The 26,170-nt window shown below is 45.7% G+C and overlaps 1 protein-coding gene across 2 annotated transcripts in view; it reads left to right on the top strand.

The window, feature by feature from the left end:
* Nucleotides 1-21,592, top strand: part of CASR (calcium-sensing receptor) — a 52,306-nt gene extending 30,714 nt beyond the window's left edge. Inside the window, exons 4-6 of one of the 2 annotated variants that reach the window (XM_014957150.1) lie at nt 11,513-11,743; nt 15,464-15,587; nt 18,988-21,592. In XM_014957150.1, the coding sequence (XP_014812636.1) occupies nt 11,513-11,743; nt 15,464-15,587; nt 18,988-20,438 (1,806 nt within the window). In that variant the 3' untranslated portion in view covers nt 20,439-21,592. Of the gene's footprint in view, nt 1-11,512; nt 11,748-15,422; nt 15,588-18,987 lie in introns of both variants that reach the window. The other variant, XM_014957149.1, reaches the window with a different exon arrangement.
* Nucleotides 21,593-26,170: the final 4,578 nt, after the last annotated feature.

Below are 26,170 nucleotides of genomic sequence, written 5' to 3'. Positions count from 1 at the left end.
TTATGCCACGTCCAGGGAAGCAATCTAGATGCAGCTAAGGGATGCTTCCCAGTGAATGTAAAGCCTACATATTTCACTTCTGAGGGGCTGTGTTTGCCAGTCAAACTTGTGTTTGGCAAGATTTATTTTCTTCAACGACATGCTGACTAGGAGACCTTTTTTTTTATTAGTATGATCCATGGCTGGTCACATCTCTTGTCACAGATCGTGTCTTATTTCTAGTTGGATTTAACTGACCTTTAGTTTCATTGGTCCTTACTTGGTCTTGCTCTATTAGATTTAAAAGTCTAGATGAAGTGCTCCTAATTTTTCTCCATATGGTATTTATGCACATTGATCAAATTATTCCTCGGTCTTATTGTGATAATTTAAACAGAGTGGGTTTTTAGTCGTAAGATATGTTTTCTGCTTTATTTCTGTATCTTGTCCTTCTTTTTGGCATATATTCAGTATTGCTTTAACAGCCTCAGCACAGCCAGACAGTGAAAAAAAAATCCTACATTTACATATACTTATTACTTCCTCATTTATACGTGCACAAGTTCCATTAGCCTTCCTTGCCACAGCACGCAATGGAAACGTTGCATTAAGTTGCCAGTAACACTTCACAGGATGTGGTACCCTTTCTGTGCCTGTGGCTTGAATTTCTTATGCCTTGATGCATAAATCTGAATTTCACTGTATTAAACACAGATGTTTGAGAGCGATCTGAGGGAAATGCTTTGTCTTGATTATTATTTACCATTATATTAATCCATGCATTTTCTGCACATTTTTCCAATGGCTCTTTTGTATTTGCTGCCAGAGTATTGATAACATATTGGATGACAGTGAGTGGTTTACTGCAGCCGGAAGAATTCCCCATGAACTGATGATCTGTCTCTGTTGATACCTGTTTTTACAAATCTGTTGGGCAATGCTTGATCTATCAATGGATGCTTTTTTTACATGAAAAGCTCAGATATTTCTCTCTAAAAGGGTGTGTTTGTCAACCAAATTTGGATTTAACAAGATTTGTATTCCTCAAAGCCTTATTGACTGGCAGCAATTATGTTTCAGTCTTATAATTTTGTTTTAATTGATCCTCAACCCACACCTCTTGTTTTCCCATTCCTGTTCCTGGGATTAACATCAGACTAACCAGCCTTCGGTGACAGAAGACATCCCTCTGCCTTTGACAATTCTGTCTTTGTCGGCAGCTGTTGGAGCCCATCAGAGGCTGACCTGGAGCAACAATCCAAGCCTCTGTAAAGAGGGGTTAGCTCTGATTCATGCCCTGCATAGACTGTCACAGGGGGAAGCTGTAGGCACGCTGTTAGAACTGTGTTACACGCACACGTGCACGAGAAAAGTGGATTGGGATTGCTGTGTAATAAAATTAGATAGCATATTGACTTTGTCTTTCAAAGCCAGTGGCATTTTTATGCATATATCATAAACCTGCTGTATTAGCGCTTGTTTTATTGCTCCTGGAGTGCTGTGATGAACTGTCTGGTTCTGTCAGCCTTTTAGATCCACTTTAAATTGCTTGGGCTGTTCTCTAATCTCTTTTTAAGGACCTTCTACTTCTGTTAATGTCACATTATGGCTCCAAAACAAGTGCCCTTGGGATAAGAATGTTCTGGGTTGTTTTTTTTTTTTTGGCAAGGGCAATAATAACTAATTCATTTGGCTTTCCTGCTCCTCCTTACCTGTCTCTTTAGCTTGCTCTTTAGCTGTCTCTTACAGCCTTATGTCATGATGATCTGGCAAACACAACACCTTTCAATTTTAATTTATTCAAGAAATTTCTTAATATGTTGCTTGGTGGTTTTTCCTCTTTCTTCTTCAGGTTTTTGTATGATCTGCTTTGCATTACTACAATACTTGTGTTTCTCAGCCTTGTTTGAAGGGTCAGTATTGAATTAGTGTTTTCAAAGCACACCATCAAAGATACTGCTGTTTGAGCTTTATCTGTATGACGAGGATAGCAACATATAATTTCCCCTAAATGAATAAGCTTTTCTTTTAATGAACACAGCCAAAATTTCTGAACTGATAATGGGTTTATCACACATGTGGCACAGTCATTCAGGTTTTTTCCTTTAGATGATCCATGGATTTTCTCCATTCTGTTGGGTGCAGAGACCTCCATCACCACTGACCTGTATCACTGAGGCAGAGACTAGTCAGAAGCCTGCTTGATTTTGTATAGAATTATATTCCACATCCAGAGATTCTCCACAGATACTATTTTTCATTTTGCAAACATGACTTTTGTCCTGATTACTAGGAACTGCATTAATGCTCATGGTATTTGTAAGGAGGAGAGAGATGCTGTCACTCCAGCCATTTTTCTCCAGAAGAAATATACTACAGTCAGTAGATCAGATGAAGTCTGTTTGGGATGGCACTGAACTGAGGCTATTCCAGATTCCTTAACTCCTGAAGTTACTTGTAGGAAGGATTCATTTGGACTCTAGGGAACTAACAGTACAATATCGTGCTTTGGGCCATACAAATATATTGGGGTACACACAGCTGGATTTTAATTTAAAACAGAGAAAGGAGAAAATGTTAGAGGAAAAATCTCTTTTGTCATCTGTCTTCTTCCAACTCAAAACTTGCAGTTAATTGAAACAGCACTGTCCAAACAAGCATTTTGACAGACTCAAAATTTAGTGTTTCTGCCTTTTCCCATTAAAAAAGTAATTACAACTAAAAATGGAACTGTGACTTGAAGGTCACATTTTTAAGTTTCACTTTAAAAACATATTTGCACTGAATTTCAGTTGACTGGATTTCACACGATGTTTTCCTATGTAAAACTTTGGGTTCAGAAAATCTTGTAGCTGAGATATATGCAGAGGATGTTCCCACTCTGTTTATTTCCCCGTACATCATGTGGATCCAGTCAAGGCCAAGCACATGAAGACTTTCTTGCTATATTTTTCAGTCATGTCACACTTAGCAAAATCATTATCCTAACGTGCTGTTAGCTGTCAGTTTTGCATTAAGCAGTACGAGCTCAGGACTTGTGCTTAGAACAGCAGGTGTGCACATGGCCAGAATGAGTTCTGGAGGACCTTCAGACCATCCCTACTGTGTCCTGCAACCTCCCAACTGATAGTTCGATCAGTGTGGAAAACCAGCTGTGTGATGCCAAAACACTGTAAAATCATTTTTTGATTCCTTTGGGAACCTCTGTGACTCAGCAGATAGGTCTTTCTGAAGCAGTTTTGTAATGGCAGTCAGACAGCTGCAAACACCAGTAAAAATACCTAATGGGATTTTCTGAAGTATCTCAGTTAGACCTGGCTTGTGGAGCCTCTGTTGTGGGATCTATTTATGCTTGTGGTTTTGAGTTCTTTCTGGACATCCTTGTAAACACAGTATTGTAGCAAATCTGACCCTAAATCAGATTAGTCCCACTTTATAGCAAATTCCATTTTGAAATGCATGTCTTTGACATTTCTGACTTGCTCCCACTGTTGTAGCAGCTATTAATTTGTTACTTCTGTCGCCTTTCACTGCCAAGAAAGCGTCAAAGCTGCTGCAGTTTTGAATCAGCAAAGCAGTGTCCCTTGGTTGCTGGCTAGAAAGCCATGTAAGATAACCCATCAAGCCCAGTCACAGGCAGTCCAAGTGGTCCTTTCTTGGTTTCCAAGCAGACCGAGCATTCATAGCACAGCATGAAGGAAGCACCAAGCATCTTCCGCTGAGCAGCAAGTGAGGTGTTTCCAAGACACTCCATCTGAGTTCCTCCCTCTCCCAATTTCTGTAAGTTTCTATTAGAGGTCCTGCTTCTCTCTCACAAAGAAAAAACAAAATGAGTGCCCACGTCACCACCGCTGCTGCCCTTCCTCAAGCAGAGGGCACTGGTCGATAAGAAGGGAGGGGATCCATCTCTCAGGTGCCTAGCAATGTCATATCCGTGATGGAAGCAGAACAAAACCAAGCCAATTTTCAGTTAAAATATGCCAATCAGCACATCTTGTCATGGCAGATTGATGTCCTGTAACTTCTCTAGAGACCTGAATAAAGTCAGCCAGCTTTGCAGGGGTCTCTGCTTCTGTGAGAATATGTCACCTCTTTCCCACAAATCACTGTGTGTGTCATAAACAGTTAAATAATCCCCACACTTTGATTTCTCTTCAAATGGAAGTCAGACTGACTGTCTAAGAGCTATCATCACCACCTCTGGACCTCTCTAATCTTCCTTTAATTTATTCTTCTTTTCTGATCAAGTGACTAGAACTAACTGCATTTTCCAGGGGAAACTGTATTACTGATGTACATATTGGCACCATATTTTCAGTGTCATTTTCTTCCTTAGTTTCATATCCTAATATTTTGTTTGCTCTTTCAACTGGATAATGCACTGAGTGTTTTTACTGGGCTGCCTACAATAATGAACGGGTCTTTGTCTTGAGTGGTTAGTTAATTTAGTTTCCAATAAAGATTATGAATAGCATAATTATTACTTATAACATATGGCACATCATATTTGTCATACACACTTAGCCTTGGGTTGTGCTGTCCATTGACCTGCCTAGCTTTACGGGGATGTCATTCAGTTCTTAGCAAAGCATAACCACTTTGCATGTTCTTGAGTTATTCTCAGCCTTTGTACAGCTGTTCCTGAGTCTTGAACTAAGCTCTTTCTTTCACTCTGTTCTTCAAGTCGCTGCCAGATCTAGCTTTTCACTGGAGCAGGCATGTCCACCTCATCTTGTCCAAATTCCTTTGCAGTATTGTCAATGAATCTCTGGCTGACTTTCAGTGTTCTCTCTCTTTAACTCTTAGACACCAGCCCTGCTTCCAGAGTTTATTTCCCTTCGTTCATGACAGTTTTAGCCCCGGAGTACAGTACAGCCCTTGTACAGCAGGTGATGACTAGTCTTCATTATTTTAGCATGAAGTGCCCCATATCCCAACTACAGAGCAGGCACTCCTGGACACGTGTAGCAAAAAGACATCCCATTTTGTCATGAGGCATTTACAGTGAGAATCCCAGCTCTGTTCCTGGGTCCCTTTCAGTTTATCCACCTGGATTACAGTGGATAAACAGTATTAACAGTCACTTCTTCAGAGCAGAAGACCCATAGAAACAAGGCAGGTTGGGTGGAATGTTCAAGTGGTACATGGTGATGAATCACATCCTCCACTGGCTGAAGAGCTCTGCTGTGTACTGAATGGCCTTTGCAAAAAGATGAGATTGATGGTGTTGGCATATCCTGGCATTTTGGTTTTAAAAAGCCATCAGCACTACATCTTGTCCCATTCAGTGCACAACGAACAGCAGGAGAGGAGGAGAGATTATAGGGGCAGAAGGAGAGTTCAGCTCCTGATGGCAAGAGTAATGCTTTGGGCAGAAGAGCTGTGTGCAATTCATCTTCTCCTGCCCCAGGCTTCTGGAAACAGGTATTACTGACTCAGAGAGCTAGGGGCAGCACCTTCCTGACTGCCACGTCCTTTGTGTCACAACTGGTCGATACTGTGATCTGGAAACAGGTATTACTGACTCAGAGAGCAAGGGGTAGCACCTTCCTGCCTGCCACGTCCTTTGTGTCACAGCTGGTCGATACTGTGCTGACAGCACTGCCTTTGGGAGAGCCTAAGAGTTGGCAGAACAAGGTAATACAAAGTAGAGAATGCAGCAGAAATTAAACATTGATATAGACAGTAAAAATTAGGGGTTTTGCTAGCATATAAATAAAGATTGAGATATAGATAGATGGAAGCAAAAGGAAGAAAGAACAAAAAAGCCCTATTGCTTCAGGGAACACTTAAATCAATTTACAAGTGGCTCTTTCGGAACTGGCATGAGCATGCTTCCTCCTGATACTTGACCACTGGCAGAAACCAAATCCTGTATGCTGTGACCACTGGGCTAATGTGATAGCTAAGCTCTGGAGTCGTTAAGCCTATTACAGCATTATGAAAATATCTTCTCCGGGTCCTTGACGAGGAATCCAAAATAAGAGGGGAGAATGGACACCCAGCAATTCAGAATTAAAGGGAGGACTTGACATCTGCAGTATAGTCGCCAGCTTTACATCTTCACGTTGAGCCATGAAGTGGAATTGTTTACTGCTCTCATGTTGTACATCAAAATGTACAACCAGTAGATACTGCTTGCAGCAAGCAAGCAGCAGGCTTGCGCTCCAGACTAAAAAAGTTCAGTTTTAGACATTCAAACACACACACAGTAACCTGCTGCCTGACAGCATTAACAATTTAAGTGGGTTTTTTTGCCTGCCAGTTGCTCTCCTGGTGACACAAAGTAAGTGCCTACTGCAGATCAAGAAAAGGTGGAGAAAGGGTAAGGAAGCTGGCAAGGCAAAACAAAGGTATTAAGTGGGGTTTATTAAAAGAGAGACAGCATCCTTCAAATAGCTGAATTATGTCCAGTGAGTAAAATTGGAAGGATCTAAACTCTGGCAGGTTAAATGTAAAAATAAAATAAGGCAGGCCAAAAAACAGAATGAGAAACAGGCTGTAAATGGAGAAAAACTTCATCAATCCTTTTTTAAACACTTCAGCAGTAGGAGTGTCTGTTGAGCCATGGATTATCACTTCAAATGACAAGGTAAGGCCGTGGCAGAAGAAAAATATGCTCTTTATGGACAAACTTGAGAAGGTTCCTGAGTTTATTTAATAACGAGGAACTTGTAAAGGATCTGTCCAATATTGAAGTGGCTGCAGAAGCAGCTATGAAACTCAAGAGCAAAATGAACCTTCATACTTTGGTGCGAGTGAATGATGTCCACCCAAGAGCTCTGCCAGAATTCACAGGTGAAGTAGCTGAAGTTCTGGCTGCAGTTACCAACGCCTCACTTAGAATAGTCTTGGGCCCTGAAGCCTAGAAAATTGACAGATATGACATCAATTTTCTGAAAGAGTTCTAGAGGACATCCAAAGAATTAGTAAAGCCTGACTGAGGCCATTATCATAAACTGCAGAAAAAAAAAAAAAAAAAAAAAAAAAAAAAAAAAAAAAAAAAAAAAAAAGAAAAAAAAAGAAGAAAACATCGAATATATTGAGGAGGTGAGACCATGAATTTTGTAAAGACAGGCTCTACCTGTCTTTGAAGGTATAGGGATGTATGTGGGTAAGAGAACTCCTATTCATAATGTTCAGGCTTCTAAAAGGCTTCTGGAAGTCTGTCACCAAATTCAGTCCTCACGTGGATGAATGGTTGAAAGATACTCAGCATAGAATAAAACTAGATGGGGAGTTATGACTAATCAAAAATTGAGTCTTCAAGCTTGAACAGGTCCTTAAGTGGACTCCTGAGCTCTGGCTGAGTAGTAGTCAAAGAAGAAAATGCACTGCTAGGAATAGGCACACTGGAAACAGGGACAGAGGTAAACGGAGTGCCTTGGGTGCACTTCATTAACCCGTGGTGTGTCTCACTTCAGTATCACGTGCTGGTGTCAGAATTGATGGAGACTGGAAAAGTTTGGAGAAGGATCAATGGAACAGCTTCTGTACAAGAAGCAGCAAAGTCAGATAGGACTTACCAGCCTGGGAAGGAGTTGGCTGAAGAGAGATCTGACAAAGGTTTTCAAAATCCTGAGAGGCATGGAAAAGGTGACGAGCAAATGACAGTTCTTTGCCTCTTCCAACATAGGCACAAAGGGCATTAAAAGGGATTAGTAACTGCTCCATTCCAACAGGCAAGAAGAGGTGCTTTTTTCATAAAATGTAGACCTTCTTGCTGTAGGAGGCTGTGGATGTAAAAAGTCTGCACAGATGCAGAACACAAATGTGCAACGTCATGGAAGAAAAATCCACTGCAGGGTATCAAGTACAAAGACCTTTGGCCCAGGAAGTCACTGAGCTGCAAAAAGTGTGAGAGTATTCGGAGAAAGTATCACGTCCCTTTCTACTCTTTTAGGCATTTGCTGTAGGCTCTTGTGTAGGCATTTGCTGTTGGCCATGGTCAGAAACAGGTCCTGGGGAGATGGGTTGCTGGCCTGACCTAATACAACTGTATGTTATGTCTTTATGATCCTTCCTCAAGAGTGGAAACCACATTACCCAGAATATCTGGCCTGGGTAAAGCATGGGATGCTATGTGGCTGGGAATGGCATTACTAGGAATAATGGGAGGATCAAATAGAGGGCAGCTTGCAAGTCCTTTCTGATAATAAGTGTTTTAATTAAAAATAATTGTAATTCAATGTGGAGCCTGCGACAGGGGGGAAAAAAAGATGGAAAAATGATGGAAATATCTGAAGACCATGGTTTGCATGATGCTCTCCCTATAGGCTTCCACCAGCTGCTGACAGTGCATTCAAGCCACGAGGTCAACAATTCTTTCGTAAACTCTTGGTTCCAGGATATGATCCGTGCACCCCTGACATGTGCTCTTGCCCTCGCTGAAGCAGGGTCTTTTAAGTCTTTGTGGATTGAGTCCTGGGTATTTATGTTACTATCTTTAGTTACAAAACAGTGACACATTTTTAACTGTAAAGCCTTTAGCTAATCATTGACAGACTGGTGCTGTAAAAGAGTGCTGTAGTTACTCAGAGTCTACAACTTCCTCTTTTAAAGTTTAGTGCTTATATATTCCTTGGCTGTTTAAACAGTGTTTTCCTCCTGTAGAGAGCAGAACTTGTATGATACACAGGTACCATCCTGGGATTTTCTTACCATCTAAAACAGAAACATGTCCTACAGTTACCATCAGAAATTTAGACTTGAAGGCAAACTTTGCTATTTGCTGGAAAGAGAAAAGGGGTTTTGTTACTCCTGTTGTTCCTGTTGCCTCTCCAGTTGGGATTTTACACAGGGCACATATCTTTTGTGCATGAACTGATAGACCTGGGCTTCCCTGCATGAATTGATAGACCTGGGCTCTGCTGCTCCACAGCTATGGCTGCATAGCTGAAGCTGCTCTTCTGTGCCTGGGGAAAGACAACATTAAGTGCAGATCAGGGCTTTTATATGAAAATTTACACACCGGATAGAGGTATCAGCTCATACATGAACTGGTTTATAACCTGAATCCTCAGGTGTAGTATGTGTGTGACCAACAGAAACATGCTGCTAAACTAATCCTACAAAAAACCCACCAGTGTTGCTGCCTAAGAAACCTAATATCAAGAGGTAAAGCAAAGGAATAGACTAAATGAGAAGAATGGTATGAAATTAACCCCCCCCCAAAAAAATGCATCCAGGGAATCCAGAAGTTTCTCTAGTGTTCATCTCACTGACTGTAAGACCAGTCAGCCTTCTGCCACTGCAGCTGGCAGGACTTGAATCAGAGAATCCTCAATATGGCTTTTGCAAGATTGTCTCCTAACGTTATGTAGTAACTGTAAACAAAAGAAGTGCAAGGTCTGGAGCTCCTATATATACAGATAGCAGTCAACCCAGCAGTGATACCCAGTCAGGACAACCTGGTGTAGTTCAGCAGAGTGCTTCAGTGCTGCATGAGAGCACAATACTCAGTTGGGAGCGTGGAGAAACATGATATTCAGCTCAGCATAACAACTCAAATCTGATGTGGTTGTGAAAGCTGCAGGTGTCAGCCTACCTGTGGTAGGTGCTAGAGCCTGCAGAGGAACGTGGTTCCCTGCTTGGGACCTGCGCTGCTGGTGGACAAGGTTCCTGCTAACACATCCAGCATTGCAGTCCCACTGCAGACAAGGCCAAAGTGTGTTGATGCAGTTCAGACACCACCCTGGATCTGCAGATCCTGTGTCACCCATTCTGACCTCAGAACTGACTGCCCTGTTCTTGCTCTGTTCCCTGCTGGAGCTGGGCAAGTAGCATCTTCCTGGGTGCCCCTCAGGGATGAGAAGGAGGAGAGCAGTCGCCTCTTTTCTTCCTCACAGCAGGCAATGCCCCAGCTCTCCACAGCAAAGTGCCAGAGCAGAGCATCTTTCTTTTGCTATATCCATCAGAAGGCAGGATCTTCTAGGGACAAGTACTGGCCCTTCAGTGACATCATCACAGGTGCAGACCTTATGGAGGAGCAGGTCTACAGAGGAAGGCTAGCAGGGATGAGAGAGACAGAAAAAAATCCTGCCTCTGCCATCTCACACATTTTTCAAAGACAGAATACTGTGGCAATATTTTGATGTACTTCCATCAACATCACCCAAAGCTGAAAAGGTATTGCCAGCCACGTCTTGCATAGTGCGACTATGATTTTTTCAGACTCTGTCAGGCTGGCGTTGATACAGGCAGTGAAAGGAGGGTATCTCTGTAGCTCTGGGGATTTTAGCTTGAGATGGGAGGATACCAAAAGGAAACAGAGAAAAATGAGACAATTTAGCAAAACTGACAGGAATTAATGAAATGATTTTGTTCCCCTATCCCTGTGTTTCCAGGTCAAAAGGCTTCATCAAAACAATATTGTCTGTTCCACATCTATGGGGTGAGGAGGGCTCTGTCTGCCCAGACAAATTGATTACATTTTGGTTTTTCTTACATTTTGCCATCCAGGATTGTATGTTTCAGCACCTGCAGGTGAGAGAGAGAGAACTGGGAGTACAGGTACAGGCTGTTGCAGGCACTAGAACCACAGCAGCAAGTCCCATAGTGGTCTAGGGACAGCTGACAGCCAGGTGCCTTCAGCTTTCTGTAGGTGAGCTCTACAGAGAAACTAAGAACATCTATTAAATGAGGGAGAAAAAAAAAAAAAATCTGATAACTGCATAAACCATCAATTAACTTTAGATGAAAAATACGGTGTGGATGAATTGGATCGCAGTTGCCAGTATCATCTTTTTTTCACGCTGCAGTTTCTTTGGTCTACCTGTCAGGCTGTCTCAATCGTGAATTTTGCAGCTGCAGTTGTCCCTGGGATTAACTGCTCCTGTCTGCAGCGTATGACAGTTTAAGGCATGAGGTGAAAATTGCAGGAGTCAACATGTGCAGACAGGCAGAATGTGATTACTTGAAACTATGCAACCAGGAGACAGGAGCCAAGAAAAAGTGCTATGAATTCTCTAGGCCTGCCACGTGGGGAACGAGTTTGATTTGTTGTTTTTTACTGAAGTGTGTTGGGCTTGGCGGTTTTCAATCAAAAGCCGAGTTTGGGTTGTTTCTCAGCCATTACTGTTTCTGAGTGATTGATCATTCAGAGACGAGCGATGCCATCTGAGAGCTTTTATACAGAACGGTTGCAAGAGCATGGGGTAAGAGGGGTGTGTGAGTGACCAAAACACTTCAGTGGCTGCTGCCAGTTCTCTGTCCCTGAAGGAGAGCTGCAGGCTTGCAGAGGTGGCTGGAAGGGATGCTAAAAGGCTGATGGGGTAGCAGCTGGTAAGGAAAGTGTTGCAGATAGGTGCCGTCCACCCTGAGGGCCGTGATACCTTGTGCTCTCCACGAGATTTGTACAGGCTCTGTGTGATGTCTATGAAAGAAAGCCTGCTGCTGTTGTGATTAAGTGTTTTTTGAGAGATGAAAGACTGCATTGAATTGATTATTTCCAGTTTTGTCCCCATAGCAGATGTGTGCTGTGGTAGGGCAGTGGAAAGGTGTTCATGGTCTCTCTGTCTCTCTCTCTCTCTAGGTTCTCAAGCATCTGCGCCACTTAAATTTCACCAATAACATGGGGGAGCAAGTGGATTTTGATGAATTTGGGGACCTGGTAGGGAACTACTCGATTATCAATTGGCATCTCTCTCCGGAAGATGGTTCAGTCGTTTTTGAGGAGGTTGGGCACTACAATGTTTATGCCAAGAAAGGGGAGAGGCTCTTTATCAATGAAAACAAGATCCTGTGGAGTGGATTCTCTAAGGAGGTAAGTGCTTAAATCCTCATAACAACGTTTCCCAAGTTTCCACAAGCTGAAATCTGAACTAACCCTGCCCACTCCTGGATTATGGCTCTATGTCTCATTAAAGGACCCATTCATCTTACTGTATATATGGTCTCTCCCCTAGTCTTTCATACCCTTATTACACACTTCTGGAAACAATGGGCAACTGCTTCTCTGCTCTTACACATTTGATGAGCCTCGGTATTAATGCCTTAAATAATGCCTTTTTTCTGGTCCAAGGAGTTAGCTTGGAATTTTGTAATGCTGTTTTACACAAGGATGAGAAAGTCATTGCCCAAGTCTGGTTGTTTTCCTGAGCGCAGTAGTTTCACTGCTGAAAACAGTCATCTCTTCCACTCCCAGTATCTCTGTCTCAAAAGTACATGATGTAGCCATTGACTTTAGTCAGGCTTAAGTCCTTCTCCACTTTCTTGCATACGTTAGATCTTTTCAGCCTAACTGCATCATCACTAGCAGCCAGGGCTGTGTCTCCCCCGTGTGACAGGAACATGGTGCAGAGGTGTCCAGAGGAGATGGGTGAGCTGCAGCCAGCACCAACCCACTCCAGCCTCCACAGAAACCCCAGCTCCCGGAGGGGATACTGAGCAGGCATCTGGCATGTGGCCTGGGAGGTGACACAGGTACCATTAGCCTAGAAACGTCACTGCCAGGCCCTGCTGCAATGTGTAGGTGTGTTAAATCAGCACCCGATAAATGAACAAGGCAATTCGCTTCCAGGTGATTATTCGTGTTGGCTGATGGATCAGATAGTGCTTCTGTGGGAGCTACACTTGCCTAATACACGTACACCATCAGTTAAGCCTTACCTTTACTCCAGATGCCCCAGCTTCACTTATGGGTTAAATCCAGAGCTCTCTGAAGGAGGCATGGGTCAGGCAGAGCACGCTGCAGCAGAAATACGGAGCTCAGGCTTTTCTAAGCCCAGCTGGAGACTCTGAGCCCAAACAACAAGTGGAGTTAAAAACCCCTGATATTCTAACCCCTTCTTCTGATCAGTGCAAATGCTACTGACACCTCTTCCAACAAGCAGAATTTACTTTTTTTTTAAAACTTAAACTAAGTAATTATGTTCTTTTGGTCTAAATTCCTCCAACACTGCAATACTTTTCTTTATTCTCTGTCCTAAACTGTTAAAAATGTGACAGACAGTCGTCACTGAGTGTCATGGCAGGGCACGTAAATTGTGTGCCAGTGAAGGGGGTTGTAGTCTCTACGACCGTTGCAGCTTTTTTCCCAGTTCATGAGGTTTGAATTTCTTACAGATAAAATGCTCTGCTCAAAGAGTGTAGCCAGTACTTCACTCATTGAAGTCCTCTATGACTCCGTCATCCTCAAAAAAGATTAAATGTAGTTAATTTTAACACAGGAACTTCAGCATTGGCCCAACTTGCAGAAGAACAAGTTAAAGAGTAGGTAAGATAGATTCATTTTGGCAGAACTTGATGAAATTCCCCACAGAAAACTTACGAAGGCAGCCAAAGCAATCTCAAAAGTACTAGCAATTCATCTTTGAGAAATGTGGAGGATGGGTGATGTCTCAAAGGATTAGAGGAGAGTAATCGTAATACCTATTTTTAAAAGCAGATACAGGAGAGCCAAGGGAATTACACACAATTGAGCTGAGTTTCAGTAACCTAAAAGACTTGATAAAAAAAAATTAAATAGTTTATAAACACTTAGAGGATAATAAACTGATAAGAAAAAGCCAACATGGATTTGTCAAGATGAAATCACCCCAAACTAATTTAATTTTCCTCCTTGAAAGCGAAATCAATTTAGTAGATAATGGGGAAGCAGTGCGTGACTTCAGTTGGGCCTTTGATTCAGCCCTGTTCAAAATCACCAGTGACAGCTTAGACTCTCTTTCCCAAAGACTGTCTAGCCTGATGAAGTCCTCTTGGTGGGTACACAACCTCTCCCAGGGAACAGGTATTACCAGCACACTGTATTAATAGCAATAGGTATTAACAGCAAAGAGTGCTTCAAGTAGGGAGATGCAGAGATTTGCCCTGGATATGCGTCTGTCCAATTAATTATGCAATCCTGATTAACAGCTCAGAAACAGTGTTTCCAAACTGTGCTGCAGCTGTACTGCAGGATGATAGGCAATGGCAACTGCTCCCAGCTGCAGGCAAATACCAGGGTTATGAAATGAGAATCTCCTCATAGGAGTTGCCTCTACCAAGGGCTTGGTTACCCTGTGGCTGAGGTCAATGCCTGCACACGGGCGATTTCCAAACCATATCCTGGACTCACTGCCTAAGTGCATCCACGCAGGAGCTTCCTGGAGATCAGCAGGTTAGGAGCACTTGGGCAAACTAGCAGCAATCTTCCAAAAAGGTGAACGGAGGGTTCCAATCAGAGCAGCCCTTAAGTATATGCACATCATGGTACTTTGCTGGCAGTAGAAATTGTGGGTTTAACTCCCCTGAGCTGAGAAAGCCATGCTCTGTGTCAGCTCTCTTTCCTTAATTTAGTTAGGAAAAGGTGAGCTCAACCTCCGGTTGTGCTTCTGTGTAAAAAAGACCCAGGTTTTCACTCATCATGCTGAACTCCTTGGTGTGAGTGTGCATTAGGCATGTGTTGAGCATGCCCATGCGACCACTTGCTCCTAGGATATGTCTGTGCCCAGGTGGGCTCACACACAGCATAAATGCACAGCCAGCAGGTGACACAGCTCATCATTGCAGCAGCAGAAGTCTGGAAGCCTTTGGATCTGCATATAGCTGCTGATTTGCATCTTTAGATGCTCAGTGTTCTAAAATCAGGGCCTTTCTTTCTTTCATATGAAAACTCCTCTTGTTTAGTTAATTTGCCTTTTTTGTTTTTGGTTTGGAGAGTGTCTACAGGAGAACAGGAGGAAGTAGGTTTTGAGAAACTGTTTTAATTCCCATAAATCATTAGCAGTCAATGGGACTGGGGATCAGCAGTCAGAGCCCATCACCTCCAAGGCTGACTCAAATTCCTGTCAGTAGAATCATAGAATACCAGGTTGGGAGAGATCTTAAGGATCATCTGGTTCAACCTTTCTTGGCAAAAGCATGGTCTAGACAAGATGGCCCAGCACCCTGTCCAGCTGAATCTTAAAAGTGTCCAATGTTGGGGAATCCACCACTTCCCCAGGGGAGATTATTTTAGTGGCTGATTGTTCTATTTGTGAAAAATTTTCCTCGTGTCCAGTCAGAATCTCCACAGGAGTAACTTGTACCCATTACCCATCATCTTTTCCATATGACTCCTCATAAAAACAGAGTATCCATTTTCTTTGTAGCCACCCTTTAAAGAATGGAACAAGAGAGATTCATTGTCTTTTCCTTTAACCACCCAGTGACTGTTTTCTGGTATGTGTATCATGGATCACATGATACACTTCGTGGACTGTTTTCTGGTATGTGTATCATGGATCACATACCACTTCGTGATGTCCACAACACAGTAAAGATTACAAAGATCTGCTGATCTTCGTTACATCCCTTGATGTGTTCTTTCAAACAATACCACTGCCATGGGTTGGGGAACAACTATTGTACAAATTTTGGTTGTTCTGTGGAGGGAAGGGGTGAGCTTCTGAGGCTTTCCATCTAGTGTGCTAATCAAGCAATAACACCCAGGTCCTGCTGTAGGAAGGCTGTACGTGGAGCATTGCTACCATTAACCCTCCTTGGGTTCTTTTTTTTGCAGGTGCCTTTCTCTAACTGCAGCAGGGACTGCCTTCCAGGCACCAGGAAGGGCATTATTGAGGGAGAGCCCACCTGCTGCTTCGAGTGCGTGGACTGCCCCGACGGGGAGTACAGTGATGAAACAGGTAATACCCACGGAGCTGCTTTGGGGCTCGCAAAGAGGACCGTGCGAGCCCTCTGGGCATCACCTGGAGTTGTGCTGAAGTTGCTTCCCTGCAGTGCCCAGCTGGAAGCTGCCTCGCTAGGGGGCTTCCCAGAAAGTCTGGAGGGGCTTCTGAAAAGCTTACAGTGGTCTTGTGGTCCTCAAGGAGTTAATCCTGTGGTCCTCAGCTCCTGTCTTCTGCTAAGCTTGTCCCTTCTGCTCTGCATTAGGAAAATTAAGGCGGAGAACTTGAAAAAGGACTTGCATATAGGAAGGCTCTCAGGCAGCCACAAGCAAACTCCATTGCAGTGTAGCAGTAGCTTTTGTTCCTCCAAAAACCTGGAGGAATTAGACGTTCCCTACCCTAATCCAAAATTCTGTAGTTATCTCTCTGCCTCCATCTTTTCCTCATGTTCTCAAGGTTTTATTTCGTGCTTTACAAAGGAATGAAGGCCATTCCATCCCTGATTTCAAAAGCAGAGAGGAATATTTCCCTTCATGGGATCACCAATTACAGCTTCTGTTGAGCACTGGCACTGCAAGAGACCAGAATCTCTGGGTCCTATCAAACAGCCATGGACATCTTTTTTGTTGGTTTCAGTGGAAGCGTGGATCAAGACACTCAGGTTCTTGGACATCTTTTTTGTTGGTTTCAGTGGAAGTGTGGATCAAGCCACTCAGGTTCTGCAGTGGAGGGAAAAGGTAACCTCAGTTTTAGCACTGGTTGAAAAACCCTGAATTTCCAACACCATTAGTGCTCCCTCAGTGTTGAGCATCCCCAGGATAACGAATGCAAATAAATCGTTTCAGAACAGCAGCCACCTTCCCACTCCAGAGTGCTCAGGATCTCCTCACACCCTTTCCAGCAGCACTGGTCCCAGCACACGCTGCAGACCTTGGCCAAGATGAAAACTTGAGTAAGCTGCTTGCAAAACTGACCAAGTGTTCTCTTTTGGGAGAATCTAATTTGTGTCCTATCCGACAGGAATGGTAATTTTTAAGCATAAATATATACTATTACAGGATGCTTGGAAGTAACATTTTCAAATTAAATAGAAGCAATTCTGGTCATGTGTAATAGGGGTCTTTTGGTGGTTTTCACATTATTTTGGGAGCTAGCACTGGTATGCTGTGAAATTCATGGGGCTGAGGGGGAGACTGCCTTCAGACTCCACAGTTCCCTGCTGCTATTTCAGCTGACAGTAACGCTCTTTATTTCCTGTGCTTGCCAGTTTTATAGGCGTAGAGAGCAGTTTTACAACCAGTCTCATGCAGCTGAGACACCGATGCTACAGAATGTGACAATCCATCCTGTCCTCTCCCAGCTGTTTGCTCCCACCCTTTGTCTGGGAGCAGTGCTGGCACTCGGGCAACCATAGAGAGAGTTGGACCAGGTCTCTGGTCTTCCTGAAAACAAACGCTCAGCAGGTGACCTCGCAGCTAGAATGAGAAGCTGCGTGATCCGTAGTGCTAACACAAAGGAGGGATCGGGAATGAGCAGCTTTGGGGAAGGAGGGAGATGTGGTTTACTCCTTTCAGTGGTAGCATGGTCTCCAGGTCAGCCCAAGAGAACGCAGAATCATAGAATCATAGAATTGCCCAGGCCGGAAGGGACCTCCAAAGGTCATCTAGTCCGACCTCCCCGCAGTCAGCAGGGACACCCCCAACTAGACCAGGTTGCCCAGGGCCTCGTCGAGCCTCTCCTTGAATATCTCCAGGGAAGGGGCCTCAACCCCCTCCCTGGGCAACCTGTTCCAGTGCTCCACCACCCTCCCAGTGAAGAACCCTCTCCTAATCTCCAGTCTAAATCTGTTCCCCTCCAGCTTGAAGCCATTGCCCCTCGTCCTGTCACTGCAGGCCTTTGTAAACAGGCTCTCCCCAGCCTTCCTGTAGGCCCCCTTCAGGTACTGGAAGGCTGCTATTAGGTCTCCCCGGAGCCTCCTCTTCTCCAGGCTGAACAACCCCAGCTCCCTCAACCTGTCCTCAGTGGAAGCACGTTTTTAGGATGCGGTTCTAATTAGCTGCCCCTGTCTCTGGTAGAGCTGATTGAGTTCCCTGCTATGTGAGGTTAGCTCTGCCTTGCCTGCAGCTTGCAATAGACCTCCAGGTAAAAGTCACAAGCAAAATAGAAATGATGGGCTGAGTGGATGTAAATGAAATAACATGTGGTGAATGAGAGCTTCTGACTGAGCTTTTGCATCGAGTACAAGAGAAGAGCTTAGGTGAGGCAAGCAGTCATTAGGAAAGCAGTATTGTATGAGATCACGGATGGTCCTTCCAACCAGCCCTCCAAAACAAGAGAACTTGAAATCCCCTGCCCTCCTTAGCTGGGCATTCCTGGCTTTCTCATTAGAGTCAAGCTCTGCTCTGGGAGCTATGCTCCGGGTCTCTGTCCGTGCTCAGGTGCGAAGCTCAGAGGGAGGTTGGTGCTAAAGGAGGTTTCTGAATGTTTGTTCCCAAAATTCACTGCAGCCCATTGCTATGCTGGGATCCCAAAGGCTGAGGTAGGTTGTGACTTCCAACTCGCTGCTCTCAGCCCCTTTCCACTTTTATCAAGGGAGTCGTGACACTCCCTAGTGCTGCAAAAGACCGGTCTTTTGGGTTGAAGAAGAAGAGCAGAAGCACCAGGTCCTTGCCTTTTGATCCTGGAAGCGATTGGAGACATACATTACCATCCCAGCAGGCACAACTAGTTTCATGCAGAGGAAAGAGATGAAGGTTTCACTTTTTCCTTTGCAAGTATCAGTGGGATGCTTTGCTGGGTGTGGGGAGAGTGATATCATTAAGACACATTTTCCCCTGATGTTCCAACATGAAATGAGAGTGTGATGGGAGTCAAGGGCATTGCCTGCCTTCAGGGAAGAGCAATTTAAACACTTGGAAGACTCGCCTCCATGGAATATGAAATAGGCTCTCAAAGCACTTAAGGAGGCAAGCACGTTTTTAATTTTCTCTGTAATAGAGACAGTCAGGATGTTTCAAATGATAGTAAAAGTGTTAGAGGAAGGAAGACAGACAGAAGTAGATGATAAAACTGAAGGAATAAGAAAGAGAGAGGGACAGAGCCTGTGTAGCAATAGCAATCAAAGTTTGCAAAGTTTTGCCAAGAAATGGATTCCAAAAATACGAGTGCAGGGGCGGGGCTTTTTTTAAGCTGGAGCTAAGTATGCTTTGTGGTTTGCTACATAGCCCATAGGATGCTGGTTGTTTCAGTATAGAACACTCTGAGACACCAACATATGATTTTGGGAACCTGCAGACACCTGAGGGGAACACCCAGTGTGTTTAAGGTGAAGGCCAATGCATAGCTGCCATATACGTCATCCCACATTTCAGCCTCTCGTTCTGACAAACCTTCCCTCTCCTTGTCACTCCTTTTTCAGATGCAAGTGCCTGTGACAAGTGCCCTGAGGATTACTGGTCCAATGAGAACCATACGTCCTGCATCCCCAAGCAGATAGAGTTTCTATCCTGGACTGAGCCCTTTGGGATCGCTCTGACTCTCTTTGCTGTGCTGGGAATTTTCTTGACTTCTTTTGTCCTGGGAGTCTTCACCAAATTTCGCAACACGCCTATCGTCAAAGCCACAAACCGGGAGCTGTCCTACCTCCTCCTCTTCTCCTTGCTCTGCTGCTTCTCCAGCTCGTTGTTCTTCATTGGTGAGCCCCAGAACTGGACTTGCCGTCTGCGGCAGCCAGCTTTTGGCATCAGCTTTGTCCTCTGCATCTCCTGCATCCTGGTGAAAACCAACCGTGTCCTGCTCGTCTTCGAGGCAAAGATCCCCACAAGCCTCCACCGAAAGTGGTGGGGCCTCAATCTCCAGTTCCTCCTGGTCTTCTTGTGTACATTCGTGCAGATCGTCATCTGTGTGATTTGGCTTTATACGGCCCCGCCATCAAGTTACCGAAACCATGAACTGGAGGATGAGATTATCTTCATCACCTGCCACGAAGGCTCCCTGATGGCCCTTGGCTTCCTCATTGGCTACACCTGCCTCCTGGCGGCCATCTGCTTCTTCTTCGCCTTCAAGTCTCGAAAGCTGCCTGAGAACTTTAACGAGGCCAAGTTCATCACCTTCAGCATGCTGATCTTCTTCATCGTCTGGATCTCCTTCATTCCTGCTTACGCTAGCACGTACGGTAAGTTTGTCTCTGCCGTGGAGGTGATTGCGATACTGGCTGCCAGCTTTGGGCTCCTGGCCTGCATCTTCTTCAACAAAGTCTACATCATCCTCTTCAAGCCCTCCCGCAACACAATCGAGGAAGTGCGCTGCAGCACAGCTGCCCACGCTTTCAAGGTGGCTGCCAGGGCCACGCTGAGACGCAGCAACGTGTCACGCAAGCGCTCCAACAGCCTGGGGGGCTCCACCGGCTCCACTCCTTCATCCTCCATCAGCAGCAAAAGCAACCATGAAGACCCTTTTCCTCTCCCGGCCACCGCCGAGCGGCAGCGCCAGCAGCAGCGTGGGTGCAAGCAAAAAGTCAGCTTTGGGAGCGGCACAGTCACCTTGTCGCTGAGTTTTGAGGAGCCGCAGAAGAACGCCATGGCCAACAGGAACACCAAGCGCAGGAACTCCCTGGAGGCCCAGAACAGCGACGACAGCCTGATGCGGCACCGGGCCCTGCTTCCCCTGCAAAACAACGAGCCCCTCAGCATTGAGCCCGGCTTCCAGGCAGCGTCCAGCCCGGAGACCAGCTCGCAGGAGTCAGTGGTGGGAGACACCAAAGAAGAGGTACCAAACCCTGAGGCAGAGCCTTCCCTGCCATCGGCTAACTCCCGAAATTTTATAGGCACTGGAGGTGGCTCTGTCACAGAGAACACGGTACATTCCTAACGAAAGAAGATCGTGAAAAGCACACCAGTCCCCCAAGAGGAACTTGCTCACCTCTTGCTTCTGAACGGGAAAGACAACAAAGACACAGTCCTGTGACACAGCCCCACCACACCTTTCTGTTAGCGCCGGCAGGGTAACACACGTGCCTCCAGAGGAGGGACTACGTCTGGGGAGCCTTGGACTGAATTTGTGTTTGCTTTATCCAAACCAGGACATCTCAGAAGGACAAGTGAAGATTGCCTCTGGTGGGGCTTAAGCAGAAGTCTGCATGCTGCCTTGCCTCCGTAAGCTTTTCCTGCCAGACTGCAATTCAGCTGACTGTGGGAGGCACTAGGCAATTCCACTATACTCTGCTTTTACATTTATGTATAATATTCCTCTTTCCCACTATGTATAATATTCCCTCTTTATCCACTATATGTGATCTGTAACCATGTGCATCAGGACTCTCAGCTCTACAAAAGTAAGGTACACAGTTTCACTTGGGGAAAGCACGGTCGTGGGGAAAATAAAAAAAAGCCCCCAACATCCTGCGTGCTGTGTACAGCCAAGGGTGTGAACATGTAAAGTATTTAATGTGACAGAGCGCCCATGCTATTTATATTTAGTAATGTCCCAATCTCTCCTTTCTGCCCAGCAGGAAATACTGGACAATACTCTTCATAGACTTCCATTGCACTAGACCAAGCTACTAGGTTCCTACTGGTTTCCTCCAGCTGAGGTAGCTTTACCTCCAGCCTGCCTGCTTTGGTGGAGGGGGGAGAACAGCTTGTAAATCCTCCCCCCACCTCCCCCTTTGCCCGGAGAACGTTGCGAGAGCACAATGAGATGTATCCATGATTGATTATGTCGCTAGTAGTTGTATGCTTAACGAAGTGTTGCTGCTGTAATATCCCACATGGCATACATGGCTAACCCTCTCACACCATAGTCAAGTGTTGTGCTTTGCCATATTAATCTGCCTCACACCTACGCGGGGCATTGCGCTGGTCGTTGACGACACCGGTGGGCCCGATGGTACAAAACAAAGGAAAGAAGGTGAAACGGAGGAGTTAGGGATGGAGAGATAGCCCCCCAGAGGTGGTAATATGATGGTAGGAGTGGGTGAATATCTGAAGTGTGTGTGCTGGTAGATGGCTGGATGGGGAAGACATACAGGCCCGTGGGCTGAGACACGCACAAAAGACGAACAGGTCCATTGGCTATGTTTTGGCTCCTATAGGCCACCCACTAGGTTATTTCCCTTCCTGGCTCATCTTGAAGAGGGGGCATCTGGCACAAGAAGGGTGGACTGTCCCTAAAAAAATACCAGTAAGGACTTCAGCAGAGAGCACAGCAGAACTTCATTACTCTTGACACTTGTCCCACTCCCCAGAAGCAGACATTAGGTGCCCCTGGTTTTCCAAGGCATACCTGGTTCCTCTCCATCTCTGCTGGAAGGGTTGAAGTAAAGACAGTCATTAAAAGAGCTATTTGTTGCAGCCCGATGAGAGAAAAAGCACCCCTTGACAGCCTGGCAGGAGGGGTGGGGTTTATGTTGTAGAATTTATGTCCCTCCTCCCAAATCCTGTATGTGAGAACAAGCATCTGACGTGAAGATGTCGGTACCCTCCCTCAGCAAACATGAAGGTGGTCCCCACCGCTGCGGAAAGGCAGAGGGGCCTGCAGCTTGGTGTGAGCTGTGACAAAGGGACTGTGTAAACGTGTCGGGGAAAATACCACGATTCTCTTGTTACTGTTTTTGCTTGGTTGTTCTTTTGTCAGGGCAGGCAAATAAAACTTACAGGTGACATTACTGCATTAAAAACTTTGTTTTGCCACCTCCACTTGTTGCTGACAACGAAGAGAAGTTTTGGCTTCGGAGAGCACAGTGGAAGTCCAGAAACCCAAGCAGCACGCTATTAAGACAAGTTATTTTAACCCTTCTATTATCTGTTACATCATCTCAAAGCGGGCTCAAATTTTAATGACACCATGGAAGAACCAATTCAGCTTTAAATGTAAGGCCTGCAAATCACAGTATTTGATTTAAGCTATGGCATAGTAGGTTAAAAGAAAAAAAAAGTTTGAAAATACAATTTTTGCGGCTACGCCTTGGGAAACCACATTCTGGAACCAGTGGGAGCTGATCATTGCTTCTGATAAACAAAGGTCCCTTCCCCAGGCTGCTGAGTGTGACATCTAGGGTTAATTTAGGGTTTTTGAGACCTGTGGTCTCTTGAGTCTAAATGCACGAACAGAGATGGGCACTAGATGGCAGAAAGGGCTAAAAAGAAGTACTTTGGTTGTGGTCTATACTTCCAAAAATCCCAGTAGCCAAGTAGTTTTAGTGCTAGTGAATCTTTCCTCCAGGCAAAACCCAGTACAGTAGCCCCTGAACTGAAGCTGACAGCATTGAAAACATACAAGTGCTTAATGGATGAAATTAAAACAACACAGGATACAAACTAAAGACTGTCCATGAAAACGCACAATGTGAGAAACAGAAAGTCATCACTGGCTGCCTTGTTTGGAGAACAATACTCGCTGGCTCTGCACACAGCGGAATATGTTGACATCTGGGTGTTTTTCATTCTTTGGGTGTTTTTCATTCTTTAGGTGATTTTCGTTCTTTACGTCTACCTAAAAGGAATTTGTACCCTGGCACATGAAGGTGGTGTCCCGAAGTGGGATCATTTATCTGGTGTGCAAGACACTAATATACACACAGAGTAGAGGTATTTATTTAAGTCATTTCTGCAGAGATGGGTGCAGGTGGTAATCCACAAAGCTAGCACACTGGCCTACAAACTCATCAAAATATTTATACAGTTCAAAACACAGAAATACACACCTTTAATTACTGGTTAGTACCTTATCTTAACAATTAATATTGATTAGTACTGTCTCTTGCTTTCCTTATACAGTTCAAAACACAGAAATACACACCTTTAATTACTGGTTAGTACCTTATCTTAACAATTAATATTGATTAGTACTGTCTCTTGCTTTCCTTTAAAGCTACAATGTCCTTTAATTGATGTGTACATGCTCTAGTACAGTGGGAGGGGTAGTTCTGTTCACTCTCTATTTGAGTTGGTGGTTACAGTCCCCTACTGCCATCTGTAAACCTCCCCAGTTACTGCAGATCTTTCTTGACTTTATGCTTCATCCAGCTGTCCAGTTTTCAGCCGGTTTTGGTGCCTTCTGCGGAGGAATGTTCCCTTGTTACCAGCCTTCTGTTCAAGGGTATATTCATTAGCAAAGCATCTATTGTTTATACAAAGAGTCCAGTTTCACAGGGCCCTGTAACCTCTTTACAGCTCTTTGCTCTTGCTCAGTGAGAGATTATACCTTCTAAAATACATTCTACCTTTCTAAAGTACATCAGTGAGGATCCAGCAGCTGCCATAATTTTACAGCAGCAGACCCAGGGTGCTCAACTTGCTGGGGGTTCCCCTCCCACCCTCACTGCACCCACACCCCGAGCTCTACACCTCAAGCTCCACACACCACAGCCTGTTCTAGTGACGCTGATGGATGCAAGGGGAGCCCGGTGACAAAGGACTCCCTTCCTGAAGGTGATTTGCAACCAAACCTGTATTCCCAAGCATGGAGGAGGGTATATGCTCTCATCCTGCCGGGTCCAGGAGAAGAGGAAGTTTGCTCAGACACTTGTCTGAAAGCCTGTTTGTCACACAAGATGATACTGATGCACCCACACCCCGAGCTCTACACCTCAAGCTCCACACACCACAGCCTGTTCTAGTGACGCTGATGGATGCAAGGGGAGCCCGGTGACAGGATCCAGCAGCTGCCATAATTTTACAGCAGCAGACCCAGGGTGCTCAACTTGCTGGGGGTTCCCCTCCCACCCTCACTGCACCCACACCCCGAGCTCTACACCTCAAGCTCCACACACCACAGCCTGTTCTAGTGACGCTGATGGATGCAAGGGGAGCCCGGTGAAAAAGGACTCCCTTCCTGAAGGTGATTTGCAACCAAACCTTTATTCCCATGCATGGAGGAGGGTATATGTTCTCATCCTGCCGGGTCCAGGCACCCCGAGCTCTACACCTCAAGCTCCACACGCCACAGCAAGTTCTAGTGACACTGATGGATGCAAGGGGAGCCCAATGAAAAAAGGACTCCCTTCCTGAAGGTGATTTGCAACCAAACCTTTATTCCCATGCATGGAGGAGGGTATATGTTCTCATCCTGCCGGGTCCAGGAGAAGAGGAAGTTTGCTCAGACACTTGTCCGAAAGCCTGTCTGTCTGTCACACAAGATGATACTGGTGAAGACAAGTTGGGTAACGTCCTTCTGTTGAAAGCTCAAGCCTGAAAACCTCCACTGGTACATCCCACCAGAAGCTGCCGTCGTGAATGGGTGCCCCACCCCACTCCCCCATGGCTCAAAAATCTACTGGAAAGCTGAACCATCCAATAGAGAAGCAGCAATGGTGGGGACAGAAGCAAAGAGCGTATCGGCCCTGTGGTGGGATTTCTCGTGAATGGCTGCCCCATCCCACTCCCCCATGGCTCAAATATCTATTGGAAGGCTGAACCATCTGATAGAGAAGCAGCAACGGTGGGGACAGAAGCAAAGAGTGTATTGGCCCTGCGGTGGGATTTCCATTGGCGAGCTTGGCTGATGGGCAGGGAAATGTCCCAGTGAAGAGCCTGATCCTTCACCCTGGGTCTGCTCACCCACCGGCAGAGCTCTGCCTGCCCAAGGCCCCTGCCAAGCATTCGTTTGCTCCCCACAGAGGAGGGAGACGATGCCAGGAGAAAAGAAACCCTTCTTCCCCAGTCGGTTTCACTCTTCTCACCGTGTCCTCCCCATCAGCGCAGGAGGTCCGTTCCGTATGCAACATCTGCTGCTGTTAAATTTAGGGTTAGATTTACCAAAGGTAGCGAGGGATGCTGGGAAGCAGGGGGGTGGGAGGTATGGTTTGATGGTGGTGGTTTTCCAAGGAAACTGGATGTTTAAACCGGGGGGCAATTTAGCTAAAGACCTGGACGTTGGGACTTGAAGTCCCACCTGGGGGTTCCTCAAAGGCTCACAGAGGGGCCACCCACCCAGGACAGGCCTGGGCGGGTGGCACCTCTGTGGCGGGTCAGGACAGGCCTGGGCAGGTGGCAACCTCTTCTCTATCGGATGGTTCAGCCAGGGATGCTGGGAAGCAGGGGGGTGGAAGGTATGGTTTTGGTGGTGGTGGTGGTTTTCCAAGGAAACTGGATGCTTAAACCGGGGAGAAATTTAGCTAAAGACCTGGACGTTGGGACTGAAGTCCCACCTGGGGGTTCCTCAGGTGGACAGGCCTGGGCAGGTGGCACCTCTGTGGCGGGTCAGGACAGGCCTGGGCGGGTGGCAACCTCTTCTCTATCGGATGGTTCAGCCTTCCAGTAGACTTTTGAGCCATGGGGGAGTGGGATGGGGCAGCCATTCACAAGGGCAGCTTCTGGTGGGACGTGCCAGTGGAGGTTTTCAGGCTTGAACTTTCAACAGGACCTCCCGTGGATCATTCCGCGGGCAGCTTTTTATCGCAAATCTTGCTTTTAGCTTTTTTCTTTTTTTCCCTTCCATCTTTTCTAGCAGAAAAAGAGAGCTTGTGGGCGGGAAGCTCTCTGCCCAGCCGCTCCGCCAACCGTCCCCGGCCCGGGGCCATCGCCTTTCTAGCAGAAAAACAGAGCTTGTGGGCGGGAAGCTCTCTGCCCGGCCTCTCCGCCAACAGTCCCGGGGCCATCGCT

Source organism: Calidris pugnax, unplaced genomic scaffold (assembly GCF_001431845.1).
Source record: "Calidris pugnax isolate Ruff unplaced genomic scaffold, ASM143184v1 scaffold225, whole genome shotgun sequence".
Classification (NCBI taxonomy): Eukaryota; Metazoa; Chordata; class Aves; order Charadriiformes; family Scolopacidae; genus Calidris; species Calidris pugnax.
This window is presented reverse-complemented; position numbering and strand designations above follow the sequence as displayed.